The 27,067-nt window shown below is 36.3% G+C and overlaps 1 protein-coding gene across 6 annotated transcripts in view; it reads right to left on the reverse strand.

Moving 5' to 3' along the window:
- KCNC2 (potassium voltage-gated channel subfamily C member 2) overlaps window positions 1–26,704 on the reverse strand; it is a 189,674-nt gene extending 162,970 nt beyond the window's left edge. For 5 of the 6 annotated variants that reach the window (XR_013764168.1, XM_079142541.1, XM_079142543.1 and 2 more), the window contains exons 1-2: window positions 26,495–26,635; window positions 24,538–25,249 (exon numbers count right to left, since the gene is read on the reverse strand). Coding sequence is in view for 5 of the 6 variants with exons in the window: in XM_079142541.1 (XP_078998667.1) it covers window positions 24,538–25,230 (693 nt within the window). In the remaining variant the exon portion in view is untranslated. Of the gene's footprint in view, window positions 1–24,537; window positions 25,250–26,494 lie in introns of all 6 variants that reach the window. The other variant, XM_079142540.1, reaches the window with a different exon arrangement.
- Between the last annotated feature and the right edge of the window lie 363 nt (window positions 26,705–27,067).

Here is a 27,067-nt window from a genome sequence, read left to right on the forward strand (position 1 = left end):
TCTCTCCCCCTAACCCTCTCTCGCATACCTGCATGCCTTCTCTTTGCCCTTATTCCATAAGCTGATACAGTAAGAAAGCCTGATGCTATGCTAGCACCTTGATCTTATACTTCCTTGCCTCCAGAACCATGAGCTAATCAATTTCTCTTCTTTATAAGTTGCTCTGCTCGTGGTATTCTGTTACAGCAGCACAGAACAGACTAAAACCTGTAAAATTCTGAGTTTACTAAATATATGTACTATTACAGTTTCTTGTGTTGCTTTGTTTATTAACCCAATGGATTTATAATAAAGAAAAGGGGAGTGTATTTTGATGGAGTCACAATACTTAAAAGTCTACAAATGGTACGCTTTGAGAATTTTTCATTAGGTTTCTTGGAAATCCTTTCCTGGAATTCTTGAACTATAATAGCACATTTTCAAGAAATTCATTTGTTCTCCCTCACTGCACATTCTATGCCTCTGCATAACACTCCAGCCAAAAGGATGACTTACAGAGCATGTTCAAACTTGAGACATTCCTGGTGTTGTCCTCTCCATCAGGAGTACTTTGTTCTTATTCCTCTCTTGCCTACAGAGAACCTGTCCTTAAAACCCTGCTCAGTTGTCATATCCTAACAGAAATCTCTTCATATTTTCAGGTCTGGGTTAGATACTCATGTCTTGAGTGTTTAAGGTATTCTGTGTATCTGTTTCATGGATTTATCAACTTACCTATTTGCCTATTTACCTCTCTGCTGCATCTCTAAACTCAAATTTGACTGTATGATTCCTCAGAGTCAGCAGCAATAATCTACAGAATCAAAAGCACTTCATAGAATGGAGCTCAATAAATATCTCATTAATGAATAAATAAAATTAACTTGGATACTTAATTTTTCTCATTGATATCTCCTCTCTGTAGTATGCATCACAGTTTAGACATTAGAAATAAGATTTTTGGCACTATCACTATTCCATTAAAAACTGACATAAACTTCTTGAACTGCAACACCTTCAGTTCTAGGAACTTCATTTGCAAATGCTGCTGTACCTTAGCCTTTTAAAGCTGTTACAATTCTAATTTTTATAAATTTAATAAACGACCACTGGACAAAATTTAGAAATATGCAACTTTTAGGACAAAAGTAAGTGACCTCAAATCTCCATAATTCAGTTACATAAAGTATAATTTTTTAATAATTAATATATTTATCATGTAGTTAAGTAAAGTATTAATAAAATACCAAATAAAACTTAAAATTTTTCATATTTTACAATAAGTATTTTTCCATATTCTACTTCTTTCCTAAATCATTGTCTTTATGAAATATAGTAATTCCTCAGTATCCATGAAACATGGGTTCCAGAACCTTATGAATACCAAAATCCATGGCTGCTTAAATTCCTTATACAAAGTAGCATAGTGTTTGCATATAGCCTACACATATCCTCCTGTGTACTTTAAATCATCTCTAGATAATTTATAATAGCTAATACAATGTAAATGTTATATAAATTTTTGTTGTACTATATTGCTTAGAGAATAATAACAAGAAAAAAGGTCTGTACCTATTCAGTACAGATGAAATTTTTTTCTGAATATTTTCAATTCTCATTGGATTGAATCCACAGATACAGAACCTATGATACAGAGGGCTTACTCTATTTCTTCATAGGGATTGTCATATTTTACACACATCTCTCATATCCTATTAGAAATTAACATGACTATTATAAAATTTTCACTATTAAAAACTAAATTTTGATCTGGGGTTGTGGCTCAGTGGTAGCACGCTTGCCTAGCATGCATGAAGCCCTGGGTTTGATCCTCAGCACCATATAAAAATAAAATAAAGGTATTTTGTACACCTACCACTAAAAAATATATTTAAAAAACTAAATTTTGAAGAAACACTTGTGCCAAAAATTGTTTTTCTCTTATCTGATATACTTTCTTATATGTAATCACTAAAAGTACAGTTATTAGATTATAAAACAATTTTTCCAATTACAGAGTTAACAGCACTTTGCCCCTCACCTATGATTGAAAGAACTGGCCTTCACCTGGTAAAGGATGTCTTATTTTCATGTTATTGTCCTGTTATTAATTCCTTAGTATATCAGAGTATGTTGTCTTTAGTAGTGGCTAAAATCAAATAGCATCATTTCATAAAACTAATATCTTCCCATCCCAGTTCTGAAGTTAAAACAAGTAACTCACAGGTGTTCCTTTCCTTTTTTTAGGAAACTTAGCACAGTATAGAAATATGTAACTCCAAAGCAGTGAATTTAAACATACACAAATCAAACCCAGATAAATAATCAGATGACTTCCTCTTTTTAAAAATGCCTTAAGGACAGCACTTTACAAAAGATATTCTATGCAACCATATTTTCAAATGGAAGAAAAATGAGAGAGATTGGAAGATAGGCATTTTCCCTTTTGTTTTAAATGATATTTCTCAGAGGCTTTAATACACAATGTGCACTACAAATCCACAAATGGAGGTACAGTGTGACTCACTGCTCAAACAGAATTTGTTTTATATGATGCAACATCTCAAAGGACTTACATACTGAAGAACACACTTCTGCCTTGGGAGGTTATACCCTTAGTATGACATTGTCACTGCTTAAACATTTTTGAAGTCTTCTGCTGGACCTGACTTCAAGAGACAGTTTCCCAAGCCCTAAAAAAATCAGTCCCACTGAATTACAGTTACAACATATGCTCCTTTGTTACAGCTCTTTTCTTTGTCCTAATTTTCTCAGGTACATTCCTTCAATTGAGGACTCCTTACTTACTGTATCACAAAGAGCTATGGTGGGACACACTGGCACTGCCTCAGAGGAGGGTGGTTTGCAGAAGATGCACAGTGAAAGCTAGAGTGACTGTGGGACCCAACTAAGGTAGAGGAAAGAAGCAATTTTACCCAGGGTATGCCACTGAGCAGACCTGCTTAATTTAAATTTAATTGCCCACTGACTATTTCCTGCCTGAAATTTTCACAAGTAATAACATAAATATAATGACCTAAGGTCTATAAATGAAAAAAAGTAATTTTAGATCTTTGTTTATTCATTTATTTTCATGTGGTGCTGAGGATCAAACCCAGTGCCTCACACGTGTGAGGCAATCACTCTACCACTGAGCTACAGCCCCAGTCCCTCTAAATGAAAATTATAACACTGCAAATTGCCAGAAGTTAAGGATGCATATACCCATATATTTATAAACACACATGTAATCAAAAAATTTTTCAAAATTTCAAAATATTTCATAGGTTGTTACTAAGTTTTTCTCAAATTATATAACCTCCGTGTGTAATTATTTAAACATAAGTAAAATCCCTCTTTTTTGCAATCAACACTAATTTTTAGTAAAATATTTTAAGAACAGGTTTATCAGCATGCAAACAGAAGTTGTAGACTAGTCAGTACAAATAGAAAAAGATACAGGGTCATTTGAAATATTTTGGTTCAATAATGTTTTAATGAAATGATATTAAATTTCACTTTCTCTAGCCCAAGGACTACAGAAATCACCTCTGGCAAGACCCCAACTGTGTCTTCTTTTGCTCTGGCAGTGGTGTCACTGTGTGGCCAGAGGAGTTATCTGTCTCTATTTAAATACTAACTGCTTAAAAAATTAGGGTTAGAGGTACAGTAGGCACTGCACAGAACTGTGAATATGTTTAGTCAGAAAATGTGTGTAGTACTAATGCTAAAACAGAAAGACTGCAAAATGAGAGTACCAGAAATTCCTTTTTGAATTGTCTTTAAAACACAATGTAGGGTTGACAAATTTAGCATATAAAAATACAGCACCCTAGTTAACTTTGCAAATTTCAGATAAGCTACAAATTATTTTTAGGGTGGGTCAGACTCATAATTTAGTATAGTCACTTATGTTAAAAATTCTTATTTGTTATGTATCTAAAACTGAAAGTTAACTGGGTTCCACATTCTGTCTGATAGAATAAAACATAAAAACTGATGACAAGGGTAACAAATTACAAGAGCCCAGGCACTTAAGGGTAAAAATTAACAACATGCCAGAAATAGAAACCAGGATGTAATTCATTGATCAAAAGTTATCTTAGTCTCAGGGCTGAGGATATAGCTCAGTTGGTAGAGTGCTTGCCTCGCATGCACAAAGCCCTGGGTTCAATCTCAGCACACACACAAAAAAAAGTTATCTCAGTCTCCTCTGTACCACTAGATCATTCATTCCCTGTCTCATTCAGAGAAGTAGGCAATGACAGCTGTCATACCTCATTTCTATACAGGGACCACACCTAACTCAGTGATGGTCAAGGGTTGATAGAAGGGTGTCAGCTTTGCTCTATCACCTATTGAACAAAGGTATCAATAGTTCTCAAAACTCTTTTCCATACCGCCTGAATTTTCTGCCAAAGAGCCAATGAAAACAGGTTCTCCTTTCCCTAGACCTAGATGTACAACAAGGCTTTAATAAATAGTATTAATTATCAAGACTAAATATTCTGAGCATCAGCCTTCCCTTTAGCTTCACATAATAATAACTATCACTTATAGAATGCTTACTTTATGTAAAGCACTCTGGCATGCACATTAAATACATTATCTCATTTAATCCTCATAATACCTTTGTTATAAGGAGGTTCTTTTACAAAAAACTGAAATAGAAATTTAAATCATGCAGGTCATGAAACTAATATGTTGTAAGGTCATATCCAAATCCAGCTCTTTTTGATGCTAGTATCTATACTCTTAGCTATCACAACATGGTGCTTCTGAAAGCAAGATTACACTAGAATATGAATGGATTTTGAGAAAATTCAAGACAGTTCTTAGCCCTGCTGCATTCCAACAGTAGGACTAAGAATGGGGAATCTAGGGGAGAAATTCCAAGACAACTGTAGGATAAAACTGGGAATAGAATTGGAATCTGTAGCAAGAGATAAGTGAAAAAGCATCCTGAGATTTCAGAGTAAAGGCCTCCCTTTAAAATCACCTGCTTTACATTTTCCACACAGAGAAATAGATAGTGACTCAACAAAACAAACACAAAGGGATTGAAATTAAAAAAAAAAAAAAAAAAAACTTGGAAAAATAATTGACCCAAATGAGAAAAAAGCCAAGCAATCTAATAACAAACAGTACAAAACAAAAACATGATATAAAATTAAAATATCCAGTAGATATAGTAAAGAACTAATTTGACACTACAAAAAATATCATGAGATAATCTAAAATGTAGGGAGCTACTTCAGAATTTTTGCAAGAATGCAAAATGGGAAGGAATGACACAAAATTGATAAGATGACAAATGGAAAACAGCCTATAAAGACAAGTATATTAATTTTTTAAAAAATAAGGTACAGAAACAGGGGAAGTGTCATATGGCTTGAGAGGCTCTCTGACTGCACCCTACCCACCAGTCTGTCCTTTTCCATAGCTCCCCCAGTCCTCTAGCCCTAGTTGCACCTGTGTTCTATCAGTTCTTCCAACCCACTTTGCCCTCATCTTTCTAAGCCCTCTATCCCACCAATGTGCTTTTCTTAAATACTCCTTTACATCCTTTGGCTCAATTCTAGTCTTTATTTGTGTCTTTGTGACAAATGTCATAACCCTTCTTGGGGTCTTTCTAGAACCCACATTTAAGATTCCTGCCTTGGTTCATAACATAAGAATTGTCCTATACTCTTTTATCCACTCTACACTTGATTTTTATTTCAAACTATAGGACAGAAACAGATTTTAGGAAATATAATTGTGCATTCCAAAAAGTCTGTACTAAGCCAAGATAACTTTCATATTTGAATGCAACAGAAAGATATCCTTTCAATTATGTGATGCTCATCATGCTCAAGCCCTTCCTGAAAAAGAAATTCAAAAATATATAACACATCACATGAAGGTGTTTCTAAATTGACTCCAAAATGAGGATAAAATGTCAGGAAAACAATCATGGTAGTTAAATAAATAGATGCAAATATGTCTGATAATTATGACTACAAAAATAGTTACAAATTACGTGTTTATAGTAAAACAAAAGGATATAAGATATAGACTAGTAATAACTAAATTAGAAAAGGAATTATCTTTTATGTATGATATAACACAAAAACTAAGACAATAAATTTAACTGTTATTTCAATCATGTGAATTTAGTAAGATCACTGTACATTTGATTGATATGCTAAAAGTAGCAGTTTACTCCTATGTCATCTGTGACTAGATCATAAATATTGGTCAACAAGGTACCATTCAAAAACAGAAATACAACTAAACAGAAAATGTTCAAGAAAAATGTTTGAAATAAACATTTAGAACCTATATAAAATAAACTATGAAATCATTTTTTGAGATTTCAAACCATATTTGGAGGAAAAGGGCCATTTTCTACCTTAGACTATTCAATATATCTTTAATGATCTATTGTAAGGACTATTATTCTTATAAGAGAAACTTTTTAAAAAAAAATAAACTACAAAGTCCTTTCATTTTAAAACCATAAATTTCTTCTAACATTCTTTTGAGTATCGATTTTACTCTATAATTCTTATTTCATGTACTATCTTACAATGGCTTTTCCTAAAAGCAATAGTTTTATTCCATCTCTATTATATACAAATAGCAAGTTTTAGTAAATGAATAATTTTTTTCATTCCCATGAAAATGTACATATTTTTCTTGAAATGTCTTTCTCTGTCCTGCTGTTGGCCCCAGATCAGATGGACTATTTGGGCATAATTAGGTTTTAGATGTAATGGTCTTCTTTACCATATTGGTCTAACAAAGTATATTCTAGATTTCAAGGGAAGAAATTTACCTTTAGACATTCATAATCTGTTAAATAAAACAAATAACAAGAGTGCAGCGACAGGAATTTTTTCTCCTGCTTTCCTTGTCTTATTTTCTTGTTGCCGCAACATCCACTCTTCAGCATCTTTTCTTAGTACACAGCACCCTCAGTGAAGGTCTTACTCCCATATGATTAGCAGGACAATCAGTATCATCCATTATTGTTAGTCAGTGTTTCTCTACCTAAGGGGGATGTGCATTTACTCCCACTGGCAATATCTCTATGTAAAATACAAAGCATACTAATATGTAAATATAATTTCAACTTAAGAGTGTACTTTCTATGAAGACTCACAAACATCTGTTACAGGATCAAAGTTCATGAATCTTACAAATGTGTTCTCAGTGGGTAGATGACAAATTAAATTGTCACTGTTGTCCAAGTGTTAATTTTTAAGAATATTTTAATGTTAGCCTAACAAGCTTCTATGGCGATGGTAAAAATCACACTATACATAAACTTTGAATTTTCTCACTTGGATTGTATATTTGGGGGCTGCGGTACATAAAAAGTAGGAAGGGAAGGTGAGATCAAAGAAGACAAGAAATCTTGCCTTTGTGAGGAATCATAGAATACAGTCCTGTGGGCAGGGAAAATCATGGAATTGTTCAGACGGTGATTAAAACCTTCTGAGAATAATAAGTTTTAGTGACCTATTGCACAGAACGGTGACTACAATAAATAATAATTCATTTGTATTTCAAAATTGGTAAAAGAGTAAACTGTAAATGTTTTCACTAATTTGTTAATTAATGCTTTAGTCATTCCACATTGCAAACATATCAAAACATCACATTGTACCTCATAAACATATACAATTATTCCTTTTAAAACCACTGAAAATTACTAAATAGTGTGCGCAACTCCAAGAACCAATAGAAAGAATGGACCAGAGGCCTATACAAATTACCATCATACACAGCCCAGTGACATTTGGGTCAAAGATGAACTGCATGTACTATGGTGGTCCCCTAAGAATACAGAGGAGCTGAAAACTTCGAATCACCAGTATTGATGGCAATACTGGTAGCACGATTGCTCACGATTATGGTGACACTCATGTAAACAAACCTACCATGCTGCCAATTGTACAAAAGTACTCTACATACAATTAGGTTTAGTACATAATACTTGATAATGATAATAAACAACTGTTACTGGTTGGAGTATTTACTATACTACACTCTACCATGGCTTGTCATCATAGGCGGGGACAGTTCCATGTGTTTTACTGCCTCTGAAGACCTCCCAGCGGGACAAGATCTGAAGCTGGGAAGGACAGTGATACTGATGATCCTAACCCTGTGGAGGACTAGCTTAACATATGTGTTTGGTTTTTTTCAGCAAAAGTTTTGAAAGGAAAAAAACACAATAAGAAAATTTAAAAATAAAAAAATTCTTATAGGATAAGTACATAAAGAATTGTTTTATACAGCCTGTTTTAGTCAGCTATTTCACTGCTGTGACTATAAGGATCTGACCAGCATAATTATAGAAGAGGAAAAGTTTATTTGAGGGCTCACAGTTTCAGAGGTCCTGGTTCATAGAAGGCCAGTTCCAGTCCTCAGGGCTCAAGAGGCTGAACATCATGGCAGAAGAGTGTGGCAGAGGGAAACAGCTCACATCAGCAGGAAGCAGGGAGAGTATCCACTGAACAGATACAAATATATATCCAAAGCCACACCCCAATTCCCACCTCCTCCAGCCACAATCTACCACTTTAGTTACCACTCAGTTAATCCCTATCAGGGGACTGAATCACTGATTGGATCAAAGACTCTCACAACCCAATCATTTCTCCTCTGAACCTTCTTGCATTGTCTCACACATAAACTTTTGGGGTACAACTCACATCCAAATCATAACACAACTATATGATGTGTTTGTGTTTGAAGTTAAATGTTTATTACAGAATCAAAAGTTTGATTTTAAAACATTTATTTAAAAAAGCTGTTACAATAAGTCAAGGTTAATTTATCATTAAAGAAAAATATTTTTCATAAGTGTAGTGTAGCCTAAGTATGCAGTGTTGATGGAGCCTATAATAGTGTAGTATTGTGGGCATTCACGTTCACCAGCACTCACACACTCACCCAGAGCAACTTCTAGCCCTGCAAACTCCATTCATAAGTGTCCTATGCAGGTGTACAAGTTTTTATCAGTTACATTATATTTTTTTTACTGTACCTTTCCTATATTTAGATATGTGTAGATAAACAAATGCTTACCAAGAAAGTGCAGTTAGCTATCATGTTCAGTACATGCACATGCTGTACAGGTTTGTGACCCAGAAGAAATAGGTTGTAGCATACACACTAGGTGTACAACAGACTGTACCAACTAGATTTGAATAAGTATACCTCTACAATGTCCCCACAAAGATGAAATCGCCTAACCATGTATTCCTCAGGATTTATCCTCTGTTAAGCTACACACATCTGTAATCAAATTCTAGCTAAAGAACCTCATCTTTTTACCTAAATTTCATTAAAACTGATGAAAAAATATCACAGGAATGAAAAGCAAAAATGTTGCTATCTTCAGACCAAAAATACTGAGATATAAAGTAAATAGGATTGAACTAAGGGAGGTGCAGGTTTGAGAGTGGGGTAATATCATTCAATAATAGGTGCAAGAGAGAGCATTTCTTGGAGTTGGGTCTTTTCTTCTTAAAGAAATCTAGAGGAACCTCAAATTCAGAGGCAATAGGCACTAGGAGAGGGATTGGCTACAGGATAACTGCTCAGGAGCTCCCCCCCACACTTTCTTTAGGGGCTGGTGACTGAATTTGTCCCCAAGCTAGAGTCCCCTACAACAGCTCTCTAAATAAAGCAGGGAAGAGAAGACAGTATGTTGGTGTGCAGAAAAGTGGAGCACACTTTAATTTGCCTTTGGATTTCCTGAAAGTGAATGGAAAAAAAGAAAAAGATAACTCTGCATTGACTAAAACTGTCTAAACATTCTAAAGTCTGTCTCCAAAGAAATTTCCTTTCTTAGACCTTCATAGGACCTCCAGTTTGCTCTTATGCATCCTTCCTGAAAGAAAACCCATGTTTCTGGATGATCCTGTGTATCTACCAAAACACACTATACTATACTATACTATACTATAATCAAACACTATACTATAATCACCCCACACCCTCTTTTGAAGGAAAAGATATTTGAAGACCATCAATAACATAAAATACAAGAACCAAGGTGAACAAATTGAAAAACATGTTTAAAAAGGAATTAGAGTTAATGCCACAAATGAAAGACAATTTTCAAAATTGTCCAATTAGTATCTTCAGAAAGATTCAGAAGAATATCTTATCTGTTAAGTTAGAAAGTACTGATATGGAAAAGGAGAAACCAGAAAATATGAACACTTGTTGGATGTGACAATTATATTACAAGAATAGAAAAGTTAATCTACGGGGCTGAATAATGTCCCCAAGCTTCATGTTTACCCCTAACCTCAGAATGTGATCTTGTTTGAAAATAGGATATTTGCATATGTAATTAGCTAAATTAAGACAGAAGACATAAGATTAGGATGGGATGCTAATCCAATAACTACTGCTCTTATCAGAAGAGAACTCATACACTGAAAGCCTGCCTGAGCAGGGACTGAGACAGTGTTACTCGAAGACAGAGCTTGGAATGCCAAGGATCGCTGGTAACCGCCAAACACTAGCAGCAAGCCACGCAACAGATTCTATTTTAGAACTTCCATAGGAAATAAACCTTACTGATACCAGACTTGCAGCCTCCATAAGTGCAAATGGGTAAATTTCTATTGTTTGAAGTCTCCTCTATGTGGTACTCTGTTTGTAGTGATTTGTTTTGGCAGACCTAGGCAATTAATACAGTTATTTCAGTGTTACAATACATGTCTACAAAATGATATGGAGACTTGGAGAAAGAAACTAACTGCCTTGAAGAGAGTTAAAGAAGCATTAAATAAGATTTGATAACCATATAGGGTATTGAAACATGTTTGAGTCACTCACTTAGACCAAAGAGAAGTCATGCCAGACTCTGGGACCCGTGTATGAAAATACACAACAATGTAAACACATTCCCTATATTCAAGAATTGGGGGAAATGTAGTTAGAATTTAACTATGTTATTGGTGTGGAGTTCTAAGAACAATGTCTATGAATATAGGTAGTTACAAGATTTTGAAAAATCATGCTGTGGGATGTGAATTTTACTTTGTAGACAAAGGGAGAGGATAAAGGCTTTTTAAAAAAGAAAATTGTTCTTCGGAAGGAATTACACTGCCTTGAACCTGAAGTCACCGTCTTCTTCCCAGTTTAACTCTTTGATACCTGTTTTCATTTTTCTTTTTCTTCTTCATTGGTTTTGCTCCTTCCTGGACTTTTATAAGGGAGGTTTAATTTTAAGCCGATTTCTAACCTCAGATTTCTATTACCACTTATTAATCCCTAGTTCAATTCTAGTTTCGAGATTTGGAATCCATATAGAATACTACATTTTAGTCCATTTCATTCTGTAGACGGTATGGAAAACAAATATACCCCAAAGCCAAGGCGCCAATTCCCGCTCCCTCCAGCCACACCCTACCACTTCAGTTACCACTCAGTTAATCCCTATCAAGGAATTAGTTCACTGATTGAGTTAAGATTTACAACCCAATCATTTCCCCTCTGAACCCTCTTGCATTGTCTCATACATGAGCTTTTGAGGGACACCTCACATCCAAACCATAATAACTGAGTTATAGCAACTGAAAATCTAAAGAGGAATACACTTATTATCTAATTTCAGTCAGAAAAACTATGAAATAGCCTTCCGTGAGTGGGTAATTAATAGAGGAACACAAAGTGAAAAATTACAAAATACAATTTAAAATATTATAGTATCAAAGTCCATGAAAGAATAATTACTTGTGAACCCAATTTTCAAAACATAACCATTCAATCTTTAATATGAAATAAATCATAAAGGTCCTCTTATCTTATTGTGGAAAAAAAAAACCAGGACACTCTGACTTTTTCTCTGCCTTTCTCTCTGCACCTAATTGATCCAAATTCCTCCTCAACTATATCTGTTATTTCATCCTTCCTGCCACTATTTTATTTGGGGCTCTATATTCAATCTCACACCTGTATTACTTTGATAACATGCTACATTATAACCCTTCTGAAAAATTTATACTCACCTTCTCCAGCACAACGTCCCTCTTCAATTTCAAAGGTTTCACAATGATATTTTCAGTTACAAATCTACAGGTCACTGCTCTGCTTAAAATCCTTCCAGCCTGACTCCTTACCACCGGAGGAAGAAGGACTCCTGGACAGCAGTTATGAAGGAAGCTTTCCTCAGCTTCTGCTCTGGCTGCATTGCCCTACCCCTGGCGGTAGACTCCAGTTGTATTCGGTGACTCTACTCGGAACAGGCCCAGACTCCCTTTCTTTGTGAAACTTTGTTTAGGGTCTTTCATATATCTGAAAAAACTGAGTTATCTCCTCTTCATCCTCTGGTACCAACAGAGATATGGTTTTTGTCCAGGCAGGTTTCCACAAACCCCAGCATGATTGTGTTGACCTTCAGAGCACGCTGGCTTACGTCTCCTACAGATAGCATGACTTTGCACTGCCGTTACATTCCTGTTCTTTCCCAGGATACGCCTTCACCTTGCCAATTGCAAGATGCCTGATTCAACAGATGTGTACTAGTTCTAAATAATCACTAGTTAACCAGGATAAAAGTCACTTCCACAACTTCCCAAACAGTCCTTTAGTGTTTCCATGAAAAAAAATCTCAGGAAGAGACAATTTATTTCTTCATAAATATTCTAAACGCCAGAAAGCCTTCTACTGTGTCCTATTAAAACCACACTACCTAAAGAAATGACTAATACTTGCCTCAAGGAATAATAATAATAGCAACATTTATAGAATCAGGCGTAGATTTTTTTTTTTTTTTTTTTTTTTTTGGTACTAGGGTTTGAACCAAGGAGTGCTTTATCACTGAGCTATATCTCCAGTTCTTTTTACTTTTTTTTTTTATTGTGAGGCAAAATGATCTTGCTAAATTGCTGAGACTGGCCTCAAATGTGTGATCCTCCTGCCTCAGCCTCCTGAGTCACTGGGATTATAGGCATTCACCACCACACCTGGGCAGGCCTGAATTTTAACATGAATATGTTCAATTCCTCTGTATAGCAAGCCATGAGTAGGACACTATTATTTTTTCCTTGGTTCAAGTGAACAAAAAGAGGCCTAGAGAAGTAACTTGCTGAAGATAATACAGGAACCAGGGGGTAGAGTCAGAATGCAAACTAATCTGACCGAGTCCAACTCTTAACACTAATACACTTCCATCTTCAAAACAACTATCAAGTAGTCAGTCACTCTCAACTCTTTGACCCTATGAATATATGCAATTAAAAAACAACTTGGAAGCTTTATTTTAAATTTCCCTCTTTATTAATCCACCCATGAAACTTTTTAAGGGACATCATTAGCAACCATCATGCAGAACTGTAGATCTACAAAACACATTTTGGAAAAAACTGTAGCAGTTGTGTCACAGTATGGGCAAAAATTGATCAAGTAACCAACTACAACCCCAAACACAGTCACTGACCCGAATCTTACACAAATTCTATTTAATTAGGATCTCTGAGGTGAGATCTTATAATTTTAGTCATTAATCAGGCATAGTACCTCTAAGTTTGTATACTGCTAATTTTGAATAAACTGAAAAGAACTGTTCGGTTCTGTACTAACTGAGAGTCTTACATCTCAGCAGGAAATCTTATTTATAAGCCCAGCATGTCTTTTCCTCTCAGTTTCCACCTTCTCTACCTCTCAATTCATTCACCTGCCTTTACTGTATTCTCCGACTTCTGGTCTTTTACAGTGTTACATGACATGATATTCTCTGTCAAGCCTCCATGTTTGCTCACTACTCTATTGACCTTCCTTTTATTGCTGGAAAATGCCTACGTATCCTCTGGGAGTTAACTAAAATGTCATCCACTATATATAAAAGAGTCAGTCCCACCCTGTTCTTTGTGCCTACCCAACACCAGTTATCTCTATTATAGCACTTAATATTACATTGCAACTATGGATTCATAGCTCTTTTCCTACAGAATACAGGTGCTCTGAAGCCAAATACCAAATCGCAATTTGTTTCATATTCTTATTACATAACCTAGATCTGGCCAACACTTGGAGATCAGTAATTGTCAGCTGAGATATTCAAGGGTATTAGAATCATTGATGACTGGTTCACTCCCAGTTTGTTTAGTTAAGGAACAGTTATACATATGCTTGACAAGAACATGCTATTTCATCAGCTAATTAATGAAAGACAAAAAGCTACATTAAATATAAAAACCCAGGGTTGAAGAATCATGTGAAGTACACTGCATTTATTTCTAAAAAATAAAAGTCACCAAGAAGCCACCTAAGATAGTAAATCAGAGATTAATTAAATTGATGACATATAAACTTAAAAAGAAACAGATTCAAAAATAATTACTAACTTAAAAATAACTAGAGAACTGATAGTAGATACATGATACAACTAAATATCTATCAGCAGACAAACTGAGGAAATTGTGGTAACTAATTAAAGTAAAACTTGCTTTTCCATCAAGGCAAAGACACTTTTAATATCTTTAAAGTGTAATAGTATGTTAAAATAGGTTTGATTTCATTAGTTTGCTTGAATTCTGAATCTATAGCATTGTACTCTGAATATCAAAGCACAGACTACATCATTATCAGCCTAGGGATGAACCATAAGCTCCCCCACGTTTATCCATCATGACACAGACACCAGTATTGAACTTGAGTCTTCCATTACACATGCTTCATGATTGAGACCGGTTCCTTCAGGCCTAATAATAAAGTTCTAAAAACTTTTAAAAATCAAATATTATTGCTGTTTCTTATTCTGTTTGCACAGACAAGAGCCAGTCAAGTTTATATTCTGTGTATTTCCTACTCAATCTACTTGAAAAACAGGTTACATTAAGGATATTCTAATAACTTTCATAACTGCCCTCTCATTGCTCACCACAAGAAGCCTGAGGGAAGTAGGACAGTTTAAGTGATAAATGAAACTGTAATAACTATAATTTTTTCTTGAATACTATTGTTACTGGTTTTATCCAAAATTAATATATCAACATTAATAAAAAAGCTTATTCCCACTATGATAACCAGGCCATTTCTAATACAATAACTACATAATGTTCACTTTTAGCAAATATCATTTTATCCTAAATAAGTAAACTTAAAATACCAAAATAAATAACCTCTATTTGAATTTGTTATATAATGTACAAGTATAGATATAAATATTAAATGAAATCTAAGTAATATCTGACCCTTTCAGACAAAGTACTCAAAAACTAAATAAGTTTGTGTTGGTCCAAGTCATTTCACTTAAGCATAATTCATAAAGATACATTTTTTAATGTAAACTAGTATTATTTTAATGTGTTGATAATTTTATTTTAAAACATTTTATTTTATGAAATGATACATCACTTACTGAGTAGTTGTTGAAATCTGGACAAAATATTGGTATAATATAAAAGAATGTGACCAAAAGTTTGCAGTTTATTGTCTCTAGGTCTCTTTCCATACATAAAACACACACAAAGAAAACTTCCTTCTATTGCTGAGACTAAGTCATAGAAAAATCTTTCAAAAAAGACTATCTTGGTCTTTTTTCCAGTTTTTAATCATGTCAATGATACATTCAGATTTATAAAGAATGGCAAAGTTCCAAGATCTAATAGCACATCAGCTGGGGTCTTCACAGGAAGAATGAAGGAGATACTGTTATCTGCATAATATTTTCTGGAAACATGGAGAACTAAAGAAATATCAGATTCAGGAGAAAAGACCAGTCACTTGTGACCGCAGCAATCAGAGAGTAATTTTTTCTTAATATCACCAATAGCATTTTGTCCTGAGTTCTGTTTTGATTCCTGTAAAATGCACACTGAGACTCCCAAAATTATACCATTGCTTTATTCCTATCATACTGCCTTCTACTAACTGTTAAAGAGAAGTTCAGAGACAAGTTTTTCAGCAATGTATATACTGACCTCACAACAGCATACAACTTCATTTACAGATCTCCTATAGCTCCAAACACATTTCTCTAATTCACCAGTTATCCCCATGTAATCCCACCATGACCTGATTAATTACATTTGAAAACACAATGCTCTATAAAACTCATTATCACTAATAAGTTGAAACAGGGTTACATTAATTAAAAAAAAAAACCTTTATAAACAAAAAATCAAGTAAAAGTCGAGCATGGTGGCATATGCGTATAATCCTAGTGACTCAGGAGACTGAGATAGGAGGATCATGAATTCAAAGCCAGCCTCAGCAACTTAGTGATGCCCTAAGAAACTTAATGATACCCTGTCCCTAAATAAAATATGTTTTTAAAAAGGATTATTGAGCACCCCTGGGTTCAATCCCCTGTACCAAAATAATAATAATAATAATAAATTAATTAATTAAATCAGAGTAGAAAACATATTATTAAAGACATATATGCAAAGGCATCAAGGATAAGATATGTATAATTTCTTAATTATTTAAATGTATCCTGGAACCTATTGCACATGGCTTGGCTTGGGAGCTAAGATGTCTCTGTGGATTCTTTCAGAGGAATTAGCAAACTAAGGAGAAAAAGAGGATAAGTGCATAGGCAGGTTAGTTTTGAAACTTGAAGGTAGAGACAGAGAGATATAGACCTGGGGAGAAAGCGGCTCTGGAAGACTGCACAAGTAAGTGGATCTGGAAATAAAGTACACACCTAAAATAATGACAGTTTTCTGACATTGTTGAACAATAAAATATGGAAGAAAGCAGAGCCTACCCTAACTATTCCTAACATGCTTGCTGCCTCCCAACTGCTAAAATGTATGTCTTCAATGTTAAACATAGTCCAGACTGAGTAATCAAGATTGGATGGGAAAACACTGAGCCCAAATTCAGAAGATCTAAATTCTAGCTCTGCCTTGTCACTAACTAGCCATGCCTCGATTTTCTTTGAAATGAGGCAATTATGCCAAATGATTGTCAGTTTCCTCCTGATTCTAATTCTCATGAGCACTAAAACCCTATCATATGTCCCTGTCACCAATCTCATTGACACAGTTTATATTTTGGATATATGTAATACAAGCACATATACATTCTAATGTTCTTAATCAAAATGTTAATCCATATTCCCACTAGTCTTTTCCCTCTCTTATTCATATACAAATTTTATAAGCTTATCCCTTGAGTATGTATCTATGTTATGACAGTGAATATATCTTTTTATGTAGATGCATACAACCTGAAATAGATAAACTATTTTCTCAAAAGAGAAATATGGAGCACTATACAATATGCACATATATGTTTTGAAATAGTCATTAATGAGCACATTAAAACTTAAATTTAGGAAGTATGCTAGACAGCATACTGTTCTCCATACTTATTCTGATGAGACTGGGTTATGAGATTAGAGCTGAATAATTTGACACTATTTTGTAAACATTTAAATGTGTTAGGCATATCTGTAAATCCTCAAGTGAATAAGACTTTCCCTTCCGTATAAAATATGGGAAGGGGGAAAGGATGGTGTCTTTGACAAGGCACTTTTCAAATGGAAATAAAACTGAGATTATCTAATCAGTTACCCTTGTGGGTGGATGGCTGTACACCTGCACTGAATCTTAGACCTAGGAAATGACAGAGCTGATCATCTTTATGGGTTTCATAACATAGCCACAGCAAAATGATTTCCTGAGATCAATATGTGGTTAAGAGAGAGCTGTTTTCAATGGAAACAGGAAGCTAGGAGCTAACCTGTTTCTATGGTAACCAGAACAGCAGTTACCCAACAGCTGTAGGGAAGAAAAGGGCAGAAAGTTACAAATGAAAAAATAATCAATTCTGGGTTACATTATTAGTGTGATGGTCCTCAGAGTGCAATCAAGATGGGAACGGACATGTTGTTCCTTCCCCACTACTACCCAGGATCTTTAGCAATAATTATCTCACACTCGGGAGCTAAAAAGAAGTTTGGATACTGTCTAGTCCAATGTGTCATCCCCATTTTCTTAAAATGTTTTCAAGGTGAAGGAAATCAAGACTTGGGAAAATGAAGTCAATTCTTTGAGGTCATTTGGGAGTGTTGAAATCAGGGTTGGTGCACAGGTCTCAAAGGTCCCAATTCAGGTGGCTTTTTCCCAGTTGTTTTCAGATAAGCACTACTCCTGCTTTTATCTCCTCCCAACACCCACATTTTATTCACTGTTTGTGAAAATATTGACTAACCACAGAATTAATATTAATTACCATCTTTTTAACCTGTAGGGAAAGTGTAAAGCTGTGCTATTCTGTCATAAAAGAATATGTTGACTGCTCTTCTGAAAAAAAAAAAAAAATCCCTTCATAACTCAAACAGAATTAAGTTTATGTAATATATTGATGGCTATTATTTAGACTATTTGCCAGTACATATTTCCTTCTGGAGATTAGTGTTTATCTTTAGTGCTCTTTACTATTTCATTTAGACATATTTTAAAGGTTGCCATAATAAAAAAATAAAGTATGTGACTCAGAAGTTTAAAAATGTAAGACTTGAAAATCACATTTACTTTATTTATAGTGGCAAAACAATGATAGTGATATACATTTTCAATTGGGAAAGGTTGGTCTGCATTTTTATATAAACTTATACATTTCCCTGTTTTCCTTTGCTTTGGAAATGAACTTCCTGACAAGGAAGAAAAATTTCCTTGTCACGCATTTAATTTCATCAACTCAAGACTAACAGTGTGTTCTTAGCAAAATGTTAGAAAAAAGTCAGACCTAATCTGCCCAATTGCATTCACCTTTGGCATGCCTAATGCCCAGAAATAAACAGATCAGATCATCGATCATGTGGTCAAATATATTACTGAAAATACAATTGAAATTACTTGGGTCTTTTGAGAATAAGGTGTTCTCTGATTGTACTCAGTGCTTAGGATATATTAACTTAATTAGAATTAAATTTATTTGTGAACTCTGCAGTTAGTGGCCTGGAAAAGGTCAAAAGACACTTAGATACTTATCTGGCAAATAAAAATACACCAGACTATTATAGCAGACTCTCCAAGCATGGTAATCTTGGATTTGAATTGTTATGTGATTGGCCATGGTTTGCAATTAATATCAAAGGAATTAAAAAACTTAGTCATACCCCAAGTAGTTCAATTGTTTTGTGTAAGTATAGTCTTCAACATATTGTAAAAAGAGAGCCTACAAATTACTTTTAAAACAGAAAAGTAAAGATACAAAGAGCCCTCAGATTAAAAGTCTTAGGCTCTACTGACGGACCTATCCAGATTTGCCATTATTTGTCGATTTAAAATTAGCTAATTAAATTTTTAAAAGAAGTAATGAGACTTTGAAGCTAGAGAAGAAGACAGAAGCCAGTTAGCAAAGATCTTATTTACCATATTAAAAAGTTTGAATTTTATTCTCAAAGTTATGACATCAATCAAAGATATTAATTAAGGAAAACTAGTCTAGCAACAGTATCTAGAAGATGAATTTAGGAGTTTGAAATAGACTGAAGCCTAGAGGTGTGTGCTGTTAAGAATTTGAATGGTAGGTAAATGAACACTTACCTCAAGCAGAGACCCTGGGGTAAAGAATATGTGACTATATTAATATAACAAGAATAGATAAGTTATGGGTTTTACAATCAAATAACTGGGGAAGGTGAGTGAAAAAAATGTTGGTTAATGTCCACGTTTCTGCCACAGTGCACCAAGATATGTAACATAAGGTGAGCAAATTTGACTCTTTACATATGAAATTGCTCAAACAGATCTAAAAGAGGAAATGGGAGCCGGAAGACTAGGACTAAGAGTAATTAAAATACATTTGTACCATGATACATGAAATTGGCCAGGAGAGTTAAACATTAGAATGAGAAACAAAGGAATCACAGGGTAAAACCCAGGAAAACATCAATATATAAGAGGTTGATGGAGGAAAAGGAATTGAACTAAGATGAAAAGGAAAGACCATTTTCTCACAGGAGAAAAAGTGAAATGAGTACGAGCCCAAGGGAGAAATGAATCTCGGATGGTCAGTTGTGTCAGAGGCCAAAAATCAAGTAATAAGGAGAGGGGGGAAAAATTAAAAGAGCCTTACTACACCTTTGTAATGGAGACTGGTAGTACTTTCACACCATTGTTTCTAAGATGAATATTTGATTGTATTTATCAGATAATATTCCTATGTAAGTTTTTTTTTTGAGCTAAACTTATTTTTAATATTTTTGGAATTTTGTTTGCAATTATCTTGTTTTATTTTTTAATTTAGTCAATATTGTATATAAGAAATGTTTTATTATAAATAAAGTAGTGTGCTTACTGAGGGCAACTATATCTTCTCCATGCATTCCTGCTAATTTATGTAATTTCCAGTCTAAAATGATGGCAAACCAATATTTATTGAATAAAAAAGCTTTCTAAAAATTTTATAATTGACAAAATGTATTATGAATAGCTATATTTTGCCATTCTTTTATTTGGAGCAATATTTGTTAAATGAAAATTAATATTTTATTTCTTTAATTTTAATGTATGACTCAAATTGTTCCTATCTTATAGTTTTTCAAAATTAAATGTTAAATTTAATGCTACCTGTCAGTTACTTAGATAATTTATTCTTTGCCTTGTTCGTGGTTTGGGGAAGAGGTAAATGTGATCCATAAAAGTAAATTTAATATTTGAAATTTGGAATCCAATTCCAGATATTGAAATTAAAATTTTAATAGCTTTCAGGGAATATATTTTAGTAAAACTGTGAAGCTGAAACAATCTAAAATGTTAAAAAAATGAATATTTCAAGATCTAAAAAACAATGGATTTATCATTGCAATCCACATATGGTTCAGATGATTGTACAGTGCACAGTAATGTACACTGGATAAAGGTCAGGAGAACATGTGTATAATAAATTATGCCCACACACAAACCAGATCTTAAAAGTTTTAAGATCCATGAAAGTTTTCCTTTTGTATTTCCTATTTTAAAATGCTCTTTGAAAGTAGAAACTGAAAGCTCTATCTGGCAATCAAAGTTATGCCTAAATCACCAAAACTCAGCCACACTTTAAACTAGAACAGAACTCCGTCACCTCCTTCTACAAAACGTAAATGAAAAGAGAGACTCGTACCTTCACTCAGTGCTTTAACATAAGGAACAAAATCTTTGAAACAGTCTCTGATTGCAGTGTTTCATAATCATACTGTTTTTTTAACTTCTAAAACATCTAGAAGTTCTATCAAGGAATTTCTGCCTAGTCTGTACTCTTATTTAAGAGAGTAAGTATTCAGAGAAAAGCACACAGAAACTCCACCTTCTCTAAAACTTAAATATTAAATTGGAAACATGTAATGCAAACATCTTTACAGATTCATCTATGTATCCCTGCTTTTTACTAGTTGTAAAAATCATCACTTAGATCAACAGAATAATCTCTCCTTTCTTTCCTGATCTCATTTTCTCCACAACAGGTTTCCATGACAACTTATATTTAAATATTTTTAAAAATTCTATTTTTGAATACTATTCTTAAGGATAAGAACTTGTAAGTATAAAATATAAACTTGTTTTAACCAAATTAACTAGAATAATTTAGACCTCTCAAATATGTATCTACACCATAAATTAAAAGCCATAGAAGAAGGAGATATGCCAACCACTAAAAGGCAAAAATACAGTTTTGTAGAGCTGAATTAAATACACAGTTCCTATCACTAGTGTTTTAACATGAAAGTTTAAGTTATGAAAGTTAGAAATAAAATACACCTATTTTGTAACTAAAACAATAATCTCAAAATTGGGAAAGGATAAAGAAAATAAAGATGCATACCATACAACAATTAAAAAGTAATTCAGATGGTTAAAATTGTTCATCCAAGTATTTTAATAAAGATAAGCTAATGTAAAGAAAAGTAAAAAAGTTTATAAAAATGTAAATATATAACTTTTATTAAGAATGAAATGTGTGGCAGTAAACCCACAGTTGAAACAAACCACTTGAAAATTGATTTAGGTTTCCTAGAATCATGTCCATGCAAAATATAATTTCATCCCATGACCTCCAAAAGTAATTCTATTTATCAAAGTAGTCAGATAACATTAAGCCAGACCATTATCTGAACTGCAAGTAATCATATAAAATATATTAATACGCTCTTAAATAGAATGATGTCTCATGATTTAGACAACTCCCTGGTAATCTGAAAAAGAATTTCCTGAAGACAAAACCCACAAAAGAAAGCAAAATATTAAACAGACTGGTCAATAAAAATGGAAATTTCATTTGAAGTCGTTTAAACAAATCCCATATTTTGATTCTATTGTAGGGTGGCACAAGGTAAAAATTTCATCAAACTCCTAGAATACACATATTTTTTAAAATTATAAATTGCATCCCAAAGTTCAAACTCTAGTGAATATGTTATGTGCCAATAAATGAAAAGAGTAACACTATCTGCAGAAATTTCACAATTCAGTCAGTTATAATCAATGGTTTTGATGGAAAGGACCTTGGAAGAGCATCATGAGACCTCTTGAATAATTCTGATTCTGCTATTGATTTGATGTCTGATGTTGGCCATTGCTTAGCATCTCAGCCCTCATTTTCCTCATCTACAAAATAAACACAACTTATTTAAGGATGACTATGTGACTTTGAAAACGTTTTTCAGGTCTGTGATTCTTAGCTGATTTTTCTTCTTTTTGATCTGAGATCTTGTGTTAATCTCTAATGTATCTGTGTTCTTTCCTCTTATAAAATAGATACAGACCAATGTCTCAGTATAATTATAATAAAATCTAAGTAAGATTTTAAAACAACAAACTATTTTCAAGTCAATGTTCTATGCTTTTGATCAATAATCAGTAGAATCAAATTCCACAGCAATGATAAAGTTGAACACCTTAAAGTTTTGTCTACATAACTTGATTATAATAAAATGTGAGAATATCATTTTATGAAGAAAGATAATAAAACATCCCATCTTTTTTTATAGCACACAATCTGGAGAAGAAGGGGAAAAAAAAACACATGATGAGCCTGGAAACAAATTCAGATTATCTTTTTAACAACCAAGTGGAAAGAGCACCGTGGTACTCATCTGTAAACCAAACAACACTGATATAATGGTCATGAGCCTGTGATTTAATTTAAATAAACATATACTTTTTTTCTGAATACAAACTTTTGTTGCTGAATTTATAGATTGGTCTTAAAAGAAAGATTTCAAAGTTGAAGTATTCTAAGTTCAAATATAAGAATGTGGACATGCTAGAATTTGTGTATGTATTCAATTACCAGATCCAAGAAATTAGCAATGTTTTAAATTGTCTCTTTTATATTCTACTTCTTACTGAAAACAAAACACATCTGAAGACTTCCAAGGTGGTATCTGATGTGTTAGTAAATAGACGCTTCGTAATATCTAATATGCAGGACTTTCTGACATACAAAGAAAGACAATAATGAGGATAGAGTCAAAGTAAAGCTGGGAGAATTCCCATTCTGCCCAAAGGGGTGTCTTTTCTGGGTGGTATAAGCAAAGGAGATACAAGCAATTGTAAAGATTTAACTAAATTCAGTACTCTGTTCTCATATATGATTAAAAACTATTCACATACCGTGTAAATTTTAGTTATTTATATTTCTTGTAATTTCCTTTAAACTGCAGGAGTCTTTATTGGCTACTTTTATAATCCCATCATGGGATTTTGAATAATTAATTGGGAGTGTCAAGTGCTAAATTTAAGCTGTCATGTAACCTAGAAATGAAGAAGAAGAAGAAGAAGAAGAGGAGGAGGAGGAGGAGGAGGAGGAAGGAGGAGAACAAAGAAAAGAAGAATTGAGGCTAGGAACACAATACAGAAAGTAAAATAAAGTTTTCTATAATTTAAATTAGAAAATTAGGATTATCAAAGTGAGTATTCAGGTTCAACCTATAAGGAACATAGATATCATCCAAAAGGTAAGGCAGTAGGTTCAAAATTTCAGTGAGTAGGTGGACTTTCTGAGAGGTCAACTCACTGAGGTAGTAAACCCAATACTTCTCCCTTCCAAGAGACAGGTCGGACAGTATTGTCTTCATGAAATGAATCTCCTGGTATTCCCTCCCTCCACCCCAGTCGTGTACATATATTCCATTTCCCCTTCCTCTGCCCTCAGATTAGATCTCTGATTAGAGCCACTGCCCTGGATGAGTCAGTTATGAAAGAGTCAGGGTCACTGAAAAATGTCACATCAGAATGACCAGGAAATCAGAGACATCCAAGCTAAAGGGAAAAGTAAGGAAAAACACTCAAGGTGAAGGAGATACTGGTTTGAGGACAAGGTTCCAGAATTGTACAGAGAAGTCAGCATGTGCCCTTTAGGTCCCATCTACTAAGGTAAATCTCAGTTTGAGTTAGGAGGAGAGGAGTGGGATGGTGGGGAGGGTGGGAGGATGGGACCGGGTCCCTGAGCTTACCCTGCTCCAGATGAGTCTAGAAACTCATCTCTAGGGACCCCCTGTTCTCTCTACCACTCATCCCAGAAGCCCTTGGAAAAGAACAGGAGTTGGAAAAGGAATTGGGAGAATTTGGAGCAACAGGGAGGGGTCAATTCCGGCCTTACCCTGGCAGCTCTGGATGAGTAGGGGTCCTCAAAGAGGGCCCACATGCGGGGTTGCAGCCTCTTCCAGCGGCCAGACTTGCCGTCGGGTCCCCCAAGCCCCGCGGCGTCCTCGATTCCCAGCCTCTTGGCTGCCAGGTCCTCGTCGTCGCCAGGGTCGCCACCAATGAGATCGGGGGTTTCGAAGATGTCCAGTGCCTCTTCTGCGTCACGGTGCTGCCGGTAGGTCATCCAGCAGCAGGGCTCCACGTCGGTCTCGTCGATGCCCCAGAAGGCCAGCTCCTCCTCGAAGAGTGGCCCGCACACGTCGGCGGGGCAGTGCAGCTTGCCGGTGCGGTAGTAATTGAGCACATAGGCAAAGACTCCTGGATGCCGGTCAAAGAAGAACTCGCGGCCTCCTGCAGGGTGGTCGCTGCCGCCGCCGCCGCCGCCGTGGGAACTGCAGTTGCCCGCGCCGCCCTCGAAGCAGCCGCCGGGGCCCGGGGACAAAGGAGGCGGTCGCGGCGGCGGAGAGAGTGGAGGGGGCAACGGCTGCAGCTTGTCACCCGCCGCGGTCAGACAGTCGCCCTGGGGCTCCGAGGCGGCGAGAAGAGCCAGGCGCGTTCCTGGCAGGGTCTTGAGAGTGCTGCGGTAGGTTTCGTGCCGGGTGCCCCCGACATTGAGGATCACCCTCTCGTTGTTCTCGATCTTGCCCATCTCTGTGGCTCAGACATGACTGGGGGAGGCGAACACAGCGCCAAGTTAAAGATCTCGCTGTCAGAGACACACCATGACCCCCACCCCCACACCAAACCAACAGTCCCAAGATGCAGAGTTGGCAGATGGGCAAGGGGCAAAGGACCTTCCCAGGAGAGCAGAGTCCAGCCCTGTCCCCGCCTCTTGCATTACACCTTTCCCAGATTTCCAGAGAACGAAGATAGCAGTAAAAGTGTTTCTTGACCTTCCATGAAACCTTTCTCCCTGCCTCACACCTTATTCCCTGGACTCTGATCTCTCCTTCATCTTTTCATCCTCCACCTTCCTCCCCTCCATCCCCTGTCAATTCTAACCTACTCTGAGTCCCTAAACCCCTCCTCCCTCTCCCGACCCTCTCTCTCACACGCACTTTCTAAACCCTCTTTCTCTCCCTCCGTTACCCCCATCCTTTCCCCCTCCCCTGGATAGTCCCTCCCTTCCACTCTCCAAAATCCCCTCTCTCCTCCTCCACTAGAATGGATGTAATTCCTTTAGGCAGGGAGTTCTCTCCTCTAAGGCTACTTGACAGTGTGGGGGAGAGGGCCCCCGGGACTCTGCGGAGAGTCCCTAATTCCTGCGTACCCTTGGTCAACCCTGGACCGCTCGCTGCTCCCTAGCACTCAGGGAGTGCCCTTTGAGCGACCTGTTCTTGGTTCACTCCTGCCGTCCCTCACAGATCAGGCAAAAAGACTGAACGCAGAAGTCAGAGCAAAAAAAAAAAAAAAAAAATTTATATATATATATATATATATATATATATATATATATATATATATATATATTCCCTGCTGCGGTCTTTTGCCAAGGAGACTTCTGACTAATTTCCTCATCCAATTTCCTTTTCACATTATTGTTATTGTTGTTGTTAATGTTATTATTACTTGGGAAAGGAAACGACTAACTAGGATCCATCTTTGAGAATAGAAGTGAGCAATGCCTCCCACCCATCCCCCTTCTCAAGAGAAACAAATGCCTCGGGGGTGGAGAGTAGGGGATTAGCGTTCTTGGAGGGGCGAGGCCCAGGGAAAAGCCCCTGGAGGCACACCCCCTGGGTCGGTGAGCTGGAAGTCTGGCTGACAGTGCCCGGGTTTCCAGGCTCCCAGCCACCGCTCCCCAGCGCCTCATCTATTGCCGAAAGACCGGGGGTAGGGGGAATGCCCGCCTGCGGGGTCAGCATGCCCTTCCCAGGAAGTCACCCCATTATCCCCTCCTCATTCCCAGATACCTTAACAAGACCGAGAGAAAAGTGGTTCTGCTTTGGTTTCCGAAGGGACGAGGTTCTCGGGGCAGCCGTACCGAATCTTGGCGGCCAGCTGAGCCTCCCTTCTCCGACGAGAAACTACTTGTTGGCGTTTTCCGGGTTCAGGCGGTTGGGTCGCTTCTCTGGGCGCTGAGGTCGGGGAGACAGTCCTCGCCGCCCGCCGGCCGCGCTCCCCGCCTTCATTCTGTGATCTGTGGGTTCGCCCATAGCCAACCTCCGCGCCCAGAGTCACCATCGCGCAGGGCTGGGCAAACCATGGAGCTCGGGGCGGGTCCAGCGGGCGCTGCCCAACCCCGCCGCGAACGGACAGATCGGTTGGCGGCGACTGGAGTGGAGGCTGGCCGGAGGTGAGCTCACCCACACGAAGGTGAAGGCGCCCAGCTTAGATTTTGATCCGCAGGTTTTTGTTTCTCCTCCGAAAGCAGCAGCTGCTGGAGCTGTCCCTTCAGCACCACGCGCCGTCAGCCTCCAGCCGCCACCCTACACACATGGATCCTGAAAGGATGGGTGGGTGGGTCTGGGGAAGCTCTGTTGTAC

This window comes from Sciurus vulgaris (genome assembly GCF_902686455.1).
Source record: "Sciurus vulgaris genome assembly, chromosome: 5".
NCBI lineage: Eukaryota > Metazoa > Chordata > Mammalia > Rodentia > Sciuridae > Sciurus > Sciurus vulgaris.